The 12,240-nt window shown below is 43.3% G+C and overlaps 2 protein-coding genes across 3 annotated transcripts in view; one reads left to right on the top strand and one right to left on the bottom strand.

The window, feature by feature from the left end:
- nthl1 (nth-like DNA glycosylase 1) lies at positions 1-4,489 on the bottom strand. Its single transcript, XM_061830666.1, has 6 exons — positions 4,126-4,489; positions 1,802-2,064; positions 1,516-1,686; positions 1,260-1,419; positions 914-1,019; positions 1-641 (listed from the first exon to the last, which is right to left on the bottom strand). Exons 1-6 carry the CDS (start codon positions 4,343-4,345, stop codon positions 356-358), a joined length of 1,206 nt encoding a protein of 401 aa, XP_061686650.1. The 5' UTR covers positions 4,346-4,489; the 3' UTR covers positions 1-355.
- A 166-nt stretch (positions 4,490-4,655) lies between these two features.
- tsc2 (TSC complex subunit 2) overlaps positions 4,656-12,240 on the top strand; it is a 44,662-nt gene continuing 37,077 nt past the window's right edge. For both annotated transcript variants that reach the window (XM_061830661.1, XM_061830659.1), the window contains exons 1-9: positions 4,656-4,813; positions 7,045-7,204; positions 9,381-9,467; positions 9,547-9,657; positions 9,740-9,887; positions 10,066-10,183; positions 10,261-10,309; positions 11,902-12,027; positions 12,116-12,189. In XM_061830661.1, coding sequence (XP_061686645.1) covers positions 7,070-7,204; positions 9,381-9,467; positions 9,547-9,657; positions 9,740-9,887; positions 10,066-10,183; positions 10,261-10,309; positions 11,902-12,027; positions 12,116-12,189 — 848 coding nt within the window. In that variant the 5' untranslated portion in view covers positions 4,656-4,813; positions 7,045-7,069. The remainder of the gene's footprint in view (positions 4,814-7,044; positions 7,205-9,380; positions 9,468-9,546; positions 9,658-9,739; positions 9,888-10,065; positions 10,184-10,260; positions 10,310-11,901; positions 12,028-12,115; positions 12,190-12,240) is intronic.

A 12,240-nucleotide genomic window follows, 5' to 3' on the forward strand; every position in this document is an offset into this window, starting at 1 on the left:
TCGGTTCAATGCCTTGAGGACAATTGAAAGTATTTTATTTGCACTCCTCTCTTTTAATGAATTCTTTTTTTTTATGGAATTATTTTACATTCCTTCTTCCCTTTGTTTTCACATGGCTATAAAGCATTTTGAATTACCTTGTGTACAAATTGTGCTCCACTAAGAAAATTGCCTTTGTGCGATTTTATACGGATTGGATTGAAGTGGACAGAAAAAAAAAAAAATCTTGTAATGTGAGGCTCTAAATGGACGTCGGCACTATTTCCCACGGCAGCAACAACAGCAGACTATTTGTTTTGTTTTAAGTGGCTAAATCAATCTACGATGTTAAACATAATCCAAGAGAAAGTTTAAATTAGTGATTAATCTTGCTTCTCAGTTTCCTTTTCATTGTGGTTTGATTAACAGTCTGTGGCTCTTCTTTTATTCTCGCCTCATTAACATCAGTCTCTTGTCCAGATTCCTCTTTTGCTCGGCGGGAAGAGGGTACACTCGAAGCTTTTAGCCGCTTTGGAGGAGAACTCTGGTGAGCGGACGGGCACACATGCTGGTTCAAACACAGGGAGCAAAGGGGGTTGGTTGGAAGGCAAACCTGCTGTCCAAAACCCACAAGCAGCCAGTTAATTTCGCTCCAGAGATCCCTGTAAACGTTATCAAGGATTAACACAAGACAATGAATACGATCACATTACTATTTTGTTCAGTTTACATTCCTGGTAGCAAAAATACCCTTCGTAAACTATGTATTTGATTTAAAAGCCTTTGTGCATGAAAACGGTTATTGATTCCAGTATCATGGTGTTTTTCCGATAACGGTGCCATTAATACCTATACTGTACTGGGAAATTGAGGATTATTTATTACTAACAAATCAGAGACTGGTTGAACAGATTTTAATGGTCAGAGACTTTACCTAGGTAACCACTCCTGTAGGGCCTTGCGTGTCGCTTCGGGGTTCTTGGTGCGCTTCATGAGCCAGCCGAGCCTGTTAGAAATCCGATGCACGTGTGTGTCTACGCCTGTGAGAAGAATTTCAACACATTTTGATGCTGCAACCTCAAAGTTGGCTGACAACTACCCTACTTTGGTCTGAAGATTTCCAAAAAAGGTGAGTGTATTAAAGTATTTCTTCTTGAATGTAGACTTGCTTCCTATATGCTGATGCCCCATAAATTTCTACACATAAAAATGCAACTGTGACAATGGCAGCTTTACTTGAATTTGATTTGACTGAAAAGTGATTCCACATGTGTGCCTACCTATGCCAGACACTTGGTTCCAGGCAATATCCATAGCAAGGTGAGCCATCTTGGGTCCAACCCCTGGGAGACGGACAAGCGCCTCCACGCTGTCTGGGATGTCGCCTCCATAATCCTTCACAAGCATGGCTGCTGTCATCTTCAGAAATTTCACTTTGCTCTTCAGAGAAATTGTTAAATGGCAACATTAAGGAAGCGGAAGTTTGATTTGCACACCGATTATAAGAGCTTTTAATTGTGGATTTTGTGGCGTTACCCTCCAGAAGCCGACTGGGTAGATGAGTTTTCCCAGCATTTCGTCATCAGTAGACAGGAGTTTTTCTGCAGTACAGCCATGAGCTTTGAGCTTCTGCATTGCAGCTGATGTCACCTGGTCTTTGGTCTGACTGGACAGCATCAGGGACACCAAAACCTGAAAGCGTCTCACCTGCGTGACATCATATACATCACACTGCATATTCAGAAACATGTAAAAGTCTTTTTTTTTTTCATTTTTTTTTAAGTATTTAGAATGTAGAAATGTAAAGTGCATATACACCAACATTAGCTGGAGCATCGGCATCGTAGCACTTCTCTGCTCCCATGTTATCTACGGGGGCATCACGGCTCCTCCTCATTTCACGAATATGCCCTAACTGTTTCTTCCAATCAGGAGGTTGCCAGTGTTCCGTCTTCGCCGGCAAAAGACCCTCATCATATTCCACCTTTATTTGTCTCTGCCTGCGGCCACGTGAAGATAACGACAGAGAATCTGCTTCTAGTTTTGGTTGAGCGGTGGCCACGTGAAGGCGGTCCTGACTACAATCTGATCAGAGAAAATGAAGAATTTCAACTTGATAAAGGAGTGAGAGTGATATTCAAAGAAGCACGATTTATTTAGCCACATTGTGCAAAGCACGTCTATAGAAATTCCACACACCCCGTTCAAATGTCATGTTTTTGTTATGTAAAAAAATGAGAAGACAAAGTCCCACCATTAATATGGCTTGTAGCATACAGCTCAGTTGAAGCAAAAAGTAAACAAACAACTGCCACCATTTAATGTGCCGCTGATTAAGGCCAAATTGCAAATGGAGTTCAGCAGTTCTAAAATAAAAATAAAGTAACAGAAGCCTGACTGGTATTTGGAAATGTTCACAATTCCCTCCACCTCGACTTAGACCCCAGCTCAAGATAGAAGAGAAGCACCCCCAAACCATGATGGTGCCACTGCCACGTTACTCGTTGGTATGGTGTTCTTTAAGTGATGAGTTTAACTTCAGTGTCATCGGAGCACACCACATCTTTCCACATCCGTTTCCACCTTGACCAGTTTTATTACCATCTTTTCATCAATTTTGGAGAGACAGCCACTTCTTAAAAATGTCAAAGTTGTGTCCAATTTCCTCCCCTTGATATTGTCTTTATTCCATATTTAATTCCTTTGAAATTATGTTTCACCTTGCTCCTGACAAATGCCTTTGAATCAGAATCATCTATATTGGACATTCAAAGGACTTTATGACCACAGATGTCAAGGCAACAGGACTGTCATCATTCAGATCTGTAGTTGCAGGTTTCTTGGAGAGGGGGATCATGTTGGAGCGTATCAAACAGGATGGTACTTTGCAGATCTGATGAAGATTTGTGTTAAGACTGGAGTGAGGTAGTCCGTCTAGACATTGAGGCAAGATGGTATAAGGTCTGAGCCTGGTGCAGCTGCAAATCAGTATTTGAACACCTGTCTATCAGCTATAATTCTGACCCTCAAAGAGCTGTTAGTCCACCTTTAAAGGTCCCCCTCCACTCCATGTATTATTCTGAATCCGATGCACCTATGTGAGGTCGTTAGCTGAATAAACTCACTCACTCAGCCGTGTTCGGCGACAAACGCAGTAAAGCGCCCCAGCTCGACGGTGTTGTTCATCGCGTACTGCAGTGGCTATGAACAACCCCCTAAAGCAGCACGGCTCAGCTCTCCCTCATTCAGCCGGGTACGACGACAACGCAGTAAAGTGCCCCGGCTCGACGGTGTTGTTCATCGCGTTCTGCGGCGGCTGTGAACAACCCCCTAAAGCAACACGGCTCGGCTCCGTGATAAGCCACTTCGGCGCTGAAATATGAGCCACACCGGCTGGCTGCGATGAGCCGTAAGTGGATCGGACGGGAGGCGTTTTGGCCGTGATCGCATATCATCTGAATATGGCTCGAAACAATTGTGTAATATTGCCCCGGTAACTTCACTCGGTTGTGTGGTGTTCTCCTTTTCGAAAGGAGCTTCCATGTCAGAAGGGGCGTATTCGTCTCCCATAGTTAGGGTGCACCGCGGGTTTTCATTGGCGAATGTTCGGGTGACGTCACGGACAGAGGATGCAGCCAATATGGCAACCACTTGGATGTCGTAGAATGACACTTCTGCAACTTTGGATGACGCGCTCTCCGCTCACATTCATTTTTTCGTATAGACATTGAAGTGAATAATGGTATCTGTATTTTTCATTACAATATCTATTTTAGAATGTTTATAGGGTGGCACTTGGCCTTTAAGAATACTTATGGGTGTATTGGGGTGCGTTTTTTAAAAAAAACAACAACATTTTTTTACTTATCTTACTTATTATATATAAATGGGTTAATCAGTGGTATGTTATATGTTGGAAGGTGTGTAATGTCTTCTATTTAACAAGACTATGAATGCAATTGGTTGATTCTAAAAAGTATCACATCCCCGGTTACAGGAGGGTGTGTAGACTTGTTCAAAAGGGTTTTATTTTTCTATTCCCCCCATTAGAATACTCCACGAAGATACATAGACTAAAGTCGGGCTAGTCCTCAACAATGCAGGAAGGAAAAAGGAGCAGTTGAATATTTTGTTCTTAAACATTACCAGTTGCTGACAAGGAGGGTGTTTGCTCGGAGACTCTCGTCTCCTCCTCCTCTACTTTCACAGCAACCGAGGAAATGCCACCAGCGTCTCTTCGTCTGGATAGGAGAGGAGCAGCAGTAGTGCAGCTGAGAGCCTTCTCAGTTCTCCGGGTGACAACTGTGATATTTTGAGAGAAATAAGGAGAAGCCATTCTAGCACACCGCGCTACATTACACAACATGCCGTAATCCCGTCACGCCGGAAGATAAGAAAGCAGGGACACCACGGAACTAAGGCCAGTTTGGTGTTTTGTGGGGGAGGAAAAAGTGTGAACTCTTTGATAATGTGAACACTACCTGGTTTAAATGAGAAAAAAAAATAATTAATATTGAAAGGAAATCACAGTGGTGTATTTATATGATCGTATGATCGGATGAACACAATGTGTTTGTAAACAGCGGTGTTTGGCTAGTCTTGAACTACATTTCCCAGTGGTAAGCACAGCAAACGTGTCCCCTCCTCCCGGAAGTTTTCATGCCAGACCATCCGTGTGTCATCTGAACCTGAACGGGGAGTGGAGGAAAGTGCTTCCCACAGGACAACCCTCGGGCGGGTGCATTTAATCAGAAGTCAATGGCCACAGCACTTCTTTAGCTGCAGAGACGAAGCTGTGACTGAATGACACATAAAAGGACTCAAGTTTACGAAGGTGAGAGTAGTTCAAGCAGACAAGGAGAGGGAGGTGTTTACCAGTCAAGAAATGCTAGCCTCCTGCAGTCAGTGGTAAAGCTAGCGGGTCAGCAGCAGCGCCATGATGCAATTGTCTTATTTGCGCCTTTAGTCGGAATGATGACAATGTGCTCTGGCCAGACACAACCATACAACAATATCGTTGTTAAATGGAAGCCCAGGAGGGGTTGTTGATCTGTTTTGCTCCCTTACCCTCTGCTTCTCTCTGTCAAGTGGACATGCCAATCATTCTTTAAATTCAAATGTATTCCATAATCTTTACGCATTTTTTGGTCCTAACAAATTTCACTGCACGAAATTTGGGCTTCCCTATGATTTGTGTTTTACTCAGTTGCAACCCTCAATATATTTAAATTGACCACAATGTGATTTTGATGGAACAAACAGACCTTATAACAGTTGGCAAGTTCAAGCATTCTATTGTGATTTAAATCGGTCTTTAGTCAGGTTTGCTTTGCACAGCACCCTGTAATGTTTTAACTCAAGAAGGTGTTTAGTTAACTCGTCATATTCTTTTGATTTGTCTTCAATTTAAATTCAATTATCAAGTGTGACTAAGAAAAACTATAGTCTATTATTCTGCCGTCTCCTTTTCAAGTGTTGATGTCTGGTGTCTTCTTCTTTTCCTTTCGGCTTGTCCCGTTAGGGGTCACCACAGCGTGTCATCTTTTGCCATCTTAGCTTATATCCTGCATCTTCCTCTCTAACCCCGACTGCCCTCATATCTTCCCTCACTACATCCATAAACCTTCTCTTTGGTCTTCCTCTCGCTCTTTTGCCTGGCAGCTCCATCCTCAGCATCCTTCTACCAATATACTCACTCTCTCATCTCTGAACATGTCCAAACCATCGAAGTCTGCTCTCTCGAATCTTGTCTCCAAAACATCCAACTTTGGCTGTCCCTCTAATGAGCTCATTTCTAATCCTATCCAACCTGGTCACTCCTAGTGAGAACCTCAACATCTTCATTTCTCCCACCTCCATTTCTGCTTCCTGTTGTTTCTTCAGTGCCACCGTCTCTAATCCGTACATCATGGCCGGCCTCACCACTGTTTTGTAAACTTTGCCCTTCATCCTAGCAGAGACTCTTCTGTCACATAACACACCAGATACCTTTCGCCAGCTGTTCCAACCCGCTTGGACCCGTTTTTTCACTTCCTTACCACACTCACCATTGCTCTGGATTGTTGACCCTAAATATTTGAAGTCGTCCACTCTCGCTATCTCTTCTCCCTGTAGCCTCACTCTTCCCCCTCCACCTCTCTCAATCACGCACATATATTCTGTTTTACTTCTGCTCATCTTCATTCCTCTCCTTTCAAGTGCATGTCTCCATCCTTGTAATAGTTCCTCTGCACCTCAATCTGCACCAATCACAACTCTCTCGCTGTCTGGGATGCTCATAACTACTTCATCTAGTTCCTTCCAGAATTTCTCTTTCAACTCTAGGTCACATCCTACCTGTGGGGCATAGCCGCTAACCACATTATACATAACACCCTCAATTTCAAATTTTAGTCTCATCACTGATACTCTGATACTCTTTTCACCTCCAAGACATTCTTAGCCACCTCTTCCTTTAAAATAACCCCTACTCCATTTCTCTTCCCATCTACTCCGTGGTAGAATAATTTAAACCCTGCTCCCAAACTTTTAGCCTTACTACCTTTCCACCTGCTCTCTTGGATGCACAGAATATCAACCTTTCTCCTAATCATCATGTCAACCAACTCCTTAGCTTTTCCTGTCATAGTCCCAACATTCAAAGTCCCTACACTCAGTTGTAGGCTCTGTGCGTTCCTTTTTTTTTCTGATGCTGGATCGGGTTTCCTCCTCTTCTTTGTCTTCGACCCACAGTAGCTTAATTTCCACCGACGCCCTGCAGGTTAGCAGTGCCGGGGGCGGGTGTTGTTAACCCGGGCCATGACCGATCCGGTATGGGATTCTTTAGATGAACGCTCATATTTGTTTTGGCACAGTTTTACGCCGAATGCCCTTCCTGATGCAACCCTCTGCATTTATCCGGGCTTGGGACTGGCCTACAGATTGCACTGGTTTGTGCCCCCATAGGGCTGCATTGTTGATGTCTGGTGTATAATATGCAAAAGTGACAACAAAAACAATACTGCAGAACAGAGAGCACTCAGTACACAAATCTTGAAGAGAAAATGTGTTTCCCTCTCTTTGCAGCCTGTGTACCCTCCTTTGCGAAAGAATGAATAAACAACCAAGCAAGGAAAGCTTAAAAGACAAGGTGAACCGGATATTTGGGCTTGGACCCCCACGTCCTCCTAGCAAACAGAGTGACCACAAACAATCTGAGTTCATCATTACAGCTGATATCATCAAGGTATGCTATAATGATTTTTCCTGTATGTCAAAGTACAGCGTGTCCTAAGAGCTGCATGACTTAAGATTTTTTTTAAAGTTGATGTTAATGTGATTGTCGACAAGTTGCTTGTTATTTCTACAGTATTGTACTATAATTACAAAAATGAACAGGAGGAGGGTAAGCTTCTCAATTTAAATTCTTTATAGTGGTGGGTAAAAGTGTTTTTAACCTAGACTTAAAAGCATTCACTCTTGGGGCTGACGTCAATATGTTGGCAACTTATTCCCTTATTCCCCTAAATGCTGCTTCACCATGTTTGCACTGGACTCTGTGCTGAATTATTTCACCTGGGATAGTAGCTGTCAGAGCTCTACTGCACACTCTCTTTCATGTATTCAGGACCTTAACCATTTCGTGACTTATAAACCTGTAGCAGAACTTGAAACTCTATTCAGAACCTTGCTTGGAGCCAGTCTGAAGTCTTTAGAATTGGAGTAATATGTTTTGAGCCTGGCCCTTTGTTCTAGTCAGAACCTGATATGCAGCATTCTGAAAAAATTGCAGCTTTTTAATGCTCTTTGGGGGGAGTCCAGTAAGAAGAGTATTAAAATAGTCAAGTCTACTTGTGATAAAAGCATCTATGAGCTTCTCTTTGTCTGCCTGGGACATGCAAGCTTTCACTCTGAAAAATCCAACCTACATGGCTTGTGTGTAAAAGAGATTTAATTTCTCTAGCCACACCCATGCCTGATACTGGAACACTTGTTCTCATTCAAGAAATCACTTTTATACCCGCCTGACAAAATCGGCAAAAATATCTTCAAAAGATCGACATCATGTTGAGATCTAAAGAACTTTTTCACATAGTTAAGTGTGATAAACATGCACAAAAATAAGAAATCAGGAAGGGGCAAACATTTTTTACACCATTGTGTATCACCTTTGATATAATGTTGTGATATCCAGCGTGACAGTGTTGCTGCGTCGACGTAGACAATCGTGCGAAAGTGTCGTAGCCGTAGGAAAGCAGCCGCCTCGGTCAGTCGCCGCCATAGATCTTCTGCCGTGAGCGTAGTAGGGCGCGCCGAGCAGTTGAACAGGTGCTGCGTATCGTGTGGCCCGGTGCCGCAGTCCGGGCAGACGTCGGCAACTGTTGTCGAGGCGGTGTTTGTAGCTATTCAGCAGGCGACAGCAGCCCGAGCGTAGTTGGGCGAGAATGGAGCGTGCTTCCCAAGGCAGAGACCGTTCGTTGTCTTGAATTGGAGGCAGGTAGCGCCCAAGGACGATGTTAGGCTTGTAGGCCAGCCTGGTGTTGGTGTCGGCCAATGTGCGGAGTTCAGTTAGTCCGCGCTTGTATTGTTGGTCGTCTCGCCGTCCGTTGGTACCGACGAACTGGTCTATGTCCGTTTGCCAACAAGAGATGTTGTAGATTTTGAGACGCTGTGGTCGGACGGGATGGACCAGGTCGCTGTTTGGATGACCTGGTCGATGCCATTGAAGCAAATGCTGCCTAGACAGCAGTTCGTTGTGTTGACGGACGGGTAGGGTCTTGGTTTCAATGTGCAGGTGGTTGGTTGTTATAATCATGAATGTTGCTTTAATGATGTGCAATTTTACATTGAGTATTCATACTGTCTCAAAAATAAAAAACAAATGGGTTTATGGGAAGCACAGGAGGAAGGGAGACAGGAGAAACCGGATGAATGTCCTCATTTGCTGACTCAGCAGGATTCAGCATTCAGTCACGTGACTCATGGGGAAGCAAAATAAACTCTTGGTTCCTTGTGGGTTGAGTATCCTTTTCAGGGGTTTAATAGCTCAACAAGTAGGTGATTGGTATCTATGGACCACAATGTAATGAACATATCTATATACAGTAGTACTCCTACCTACAAACATTGCTAGTCACGTAAAATTCAGTTTACGAAACGCCTCCTCAGAAAAAATTATGAAGGAAAATTGAGGATATGAAAGGGAAAAAAATAGGGGCTGAATTTGCAGCCCCCAAATTCCACCCAACGTAAACATCCTGTTTCTTGGTTTGCGTGGCTCTATCGCTGTAGCAAGGTAGTTCAAGGTGGAAAAGTTTTAAAATGGTTTATCCTCTCATTTTTAGGCAAAACACCTGGCAATTGAACAGGGATGTGTGAAACTGTTGTTTTTTTACCTCCCTCTCTCCATCTTTTGTTTTCAGGAGCTCCACTCTGAATGTGGCCTAAATAACCGTCTTCGCACAATAAATCACATTTGTGAACTTGCCAAAACAAAAAGATTTGAGGAGGTGAGTGCTCTCCTATTGTGGCAGATGCCAAGTGTCACTTCTCGAAACCCTACATTTGTACTGTGTGTACGTTTTACAGCATGCAGTGGAAGCAGTGTGGAAAGCTGTGGAGGACATGTTGACACAGGAACAGCTTCCCGAGGCCAGACATGCTGTTCTTCAGCTGCTCAGAGCCATTATCCAGGGACAGGTTGATGCATACAACATAGACAACTCATCAGTATCTTAACATCTATTTTCAAAGACATATTTATTCACATTTCTTTTGCTAGGGTGAAAGACTCGGGGCCCTCAGAGCTTACTTTTTCAATGTGATCAGAGACTATCAACCATGCAACGAAGATCTTTCTGATAGACTGGAAGTCTTTAAGGCTCTTACTGAGAATGGGAAGGACATCACATACCTTGAGGAAGACATAGGTGAATGAGCAGAAATTAAAAAAGGCTTCACTGGAGTCATTGTTAGGCTCTTCATATTAATGCCATTAGAATGCCAGTTGCAGTAATTGTCCTTTTTGCACTACTCAGCAAGTTTCAAGTTCTCCCTGCATACATCATTAAATATTGTCTAATCTTATTTTTTTCCCTTCTTCCTTAGCTCGCTTTGTGCTGTTGTGGATGGACATAGGTCTTACCTCTGACTTTCTTTATGTTCTTGTTAATCTGGTGAAATTCAACAGCTGCTACTTAGACCAAAATGTCTCCATCATGGTTCAGTAAGTTAAAAGAGCCCACGTTGGTGACCTTCCTTATTTTGTAACACGCCACGATTCAAATTTTTGCGTTTCCGCAGGAAAATCTGTCTTCTCTGCAACAGAACAACCTCTTCAACAGATATAGAGGTTGGTTACTTTTACTTAAAGTGGGCCTGTCATGAAATGGATAATTTTTGGTATATTATTAATGAAAAACCCACGGTCAATATGGTCCCACGTGTTTTTTCACCACAAAACATGATTTTGACATATACAGCCTTTTGTAACTCCCGCCATGAAAATCCTCTCACGGATTTGTTTTCAAGAAGAAGCAAGAAGTGACGTAATGGACAGCGGCGCCCCCTCGTGGACTCGTTTGTTTCCATTAGTTTTACTTCCGGGAAGGTAGCTCGTTGTTCCTTCGTGTTAGCCAAAATGCCGCTCATTGCATTGCTGGACATTGCTTGAACACTCGGGAGAATGGAATTACCCTTCATAAGTTTGAAAGAGACCCTGTTCGTTGTGAAAATTAGATTGCACGAGCGCAGAGGATGATAGCTTCGTGGGTTCCAAATAACAGGTAGGTGTGTATATAGCTAATAAAAAAAATAATAGTTTTGGGCGGACCACGTAATCGTTCTCTTATAACGTAGGAAAAGATCCGTGTATGAAATGTGTTGATGTGCGCATACAGCTCCAAAAAAAAATAGTTTGAGGCGGACCACGTAATCGGTCTCTCTCATAACGTAACAAAACATCCACGTATGAAATGTGTCAATTTGGGCGTCGCCCAGTCAACAATGTCTCACTCAGCCTTGTCTCGATAGTGTTCATCGTGTACTGCGTCAGCGTTGAACATACCCCTAAAAGCAGCATGGCTCGGCTCCACCTCCTCCTTAAATACCGTGGCGGCGAAAATCAGCCACACTGGCTGAGGCGCCGTGTTCGGCGGTCACAGCTTCTGCAAAGGCTGCGTGTCAGGTTTTGCGACAGGGGCGGCTCTGAAGAACCCAGCCGAGAATGCGTTACTCAGTCGTGTGGACGCACAAAGCGCCCTGGCTTGACTGTGAGCACCCCCCTTAAAGCAGCAGCGCTCGGCTCTGTCATAAGCCACACCGGCCGGCTGCGATGAGCCGCGATGACTCATCTCCGCCACGGAAATGGACCGGACGAGAGATGTCATCTGAATAAGGCTCGATACAATAGTGTAATATTTCCCTGAGGGCTCGAAACAATAGTGTAATATTGCCCCGGTAACTTCACTCAGTTGTGTGGTGATGTCCTTTTCGAAAAGAGCTTTGGTGGCAGAAGGGGCGTTGGAAAAATCCAAATATCTCTACTAATCTAAACTAAATCTCGACTAATATGGCGGCCACTTGGATGTCGAAGGACACTCAATTGCGCAACTTTGTGCATGAATGACGCGCTCTCCGCTCACTTTTTTTTTCATATAGACATTGAAGTGAATACTGGTATATGTATTTTTCATTACAATATCTATTTTAGAATGTTTATAGGGATGACAGTCCCACTTTAAGTGATTCAAAATGTATGTCAATTTGTCTATCCACCTACATGTTGTGTTCCAGAATATGAATAAACGAAACCATATATTTGGAATAAGGACCAACAAAAAATTCTTACATTTTGGAAAAAAAGTTTTTACCAAAACCTTTTGCATGGCCTTGTTATGGAGTGCAGCATTTGACGAAGCTGGTCCTTTTTTATTTGTAATTCAGGTGGCTCTTCAAGTCCTTGATGCAGTGGTGTGTTACAACTGCCTCCCTTCAGACTCTCTTGGAGTCTTCATCATCACACTGTGTCGCACAGTCAATGTCAAAGAGTTTTGTGAATCCTGCTGGAATGTAGGTAGAAATCCATATTAATGCTCATAATTTGAAAGGGCAAAAGAATGAACTGCTTCCTCTTCTCGTGCTACTATTTTTACTCCAGTTGATGAGGAAAGTGTGTGGGACTCACCTTGGCCACAGTGCTATTTACACAATGTGCCGCATCATGGAAGAGAGGTATTGTCACAATTTTGCCTTCTTTCATATTAAAACATACAACCTGTGCAA

This window comes from Syngnathoides biaculeatus, chromosome 9 (genome assembly GCF_019802595.1).
Source record: "Syngnathoides biaculeatus isolate LvHL_M chromosome 9, ASM1980259v1, whole genome shotgun sequence".
Classification (NCBI taxonomy): Eukaryota; Metazoa; Chordata; class Actinopteri; order Syngnathiformes; family Syngnathidae; genus Syngnathoides; species Syngnathoides biaculeatus.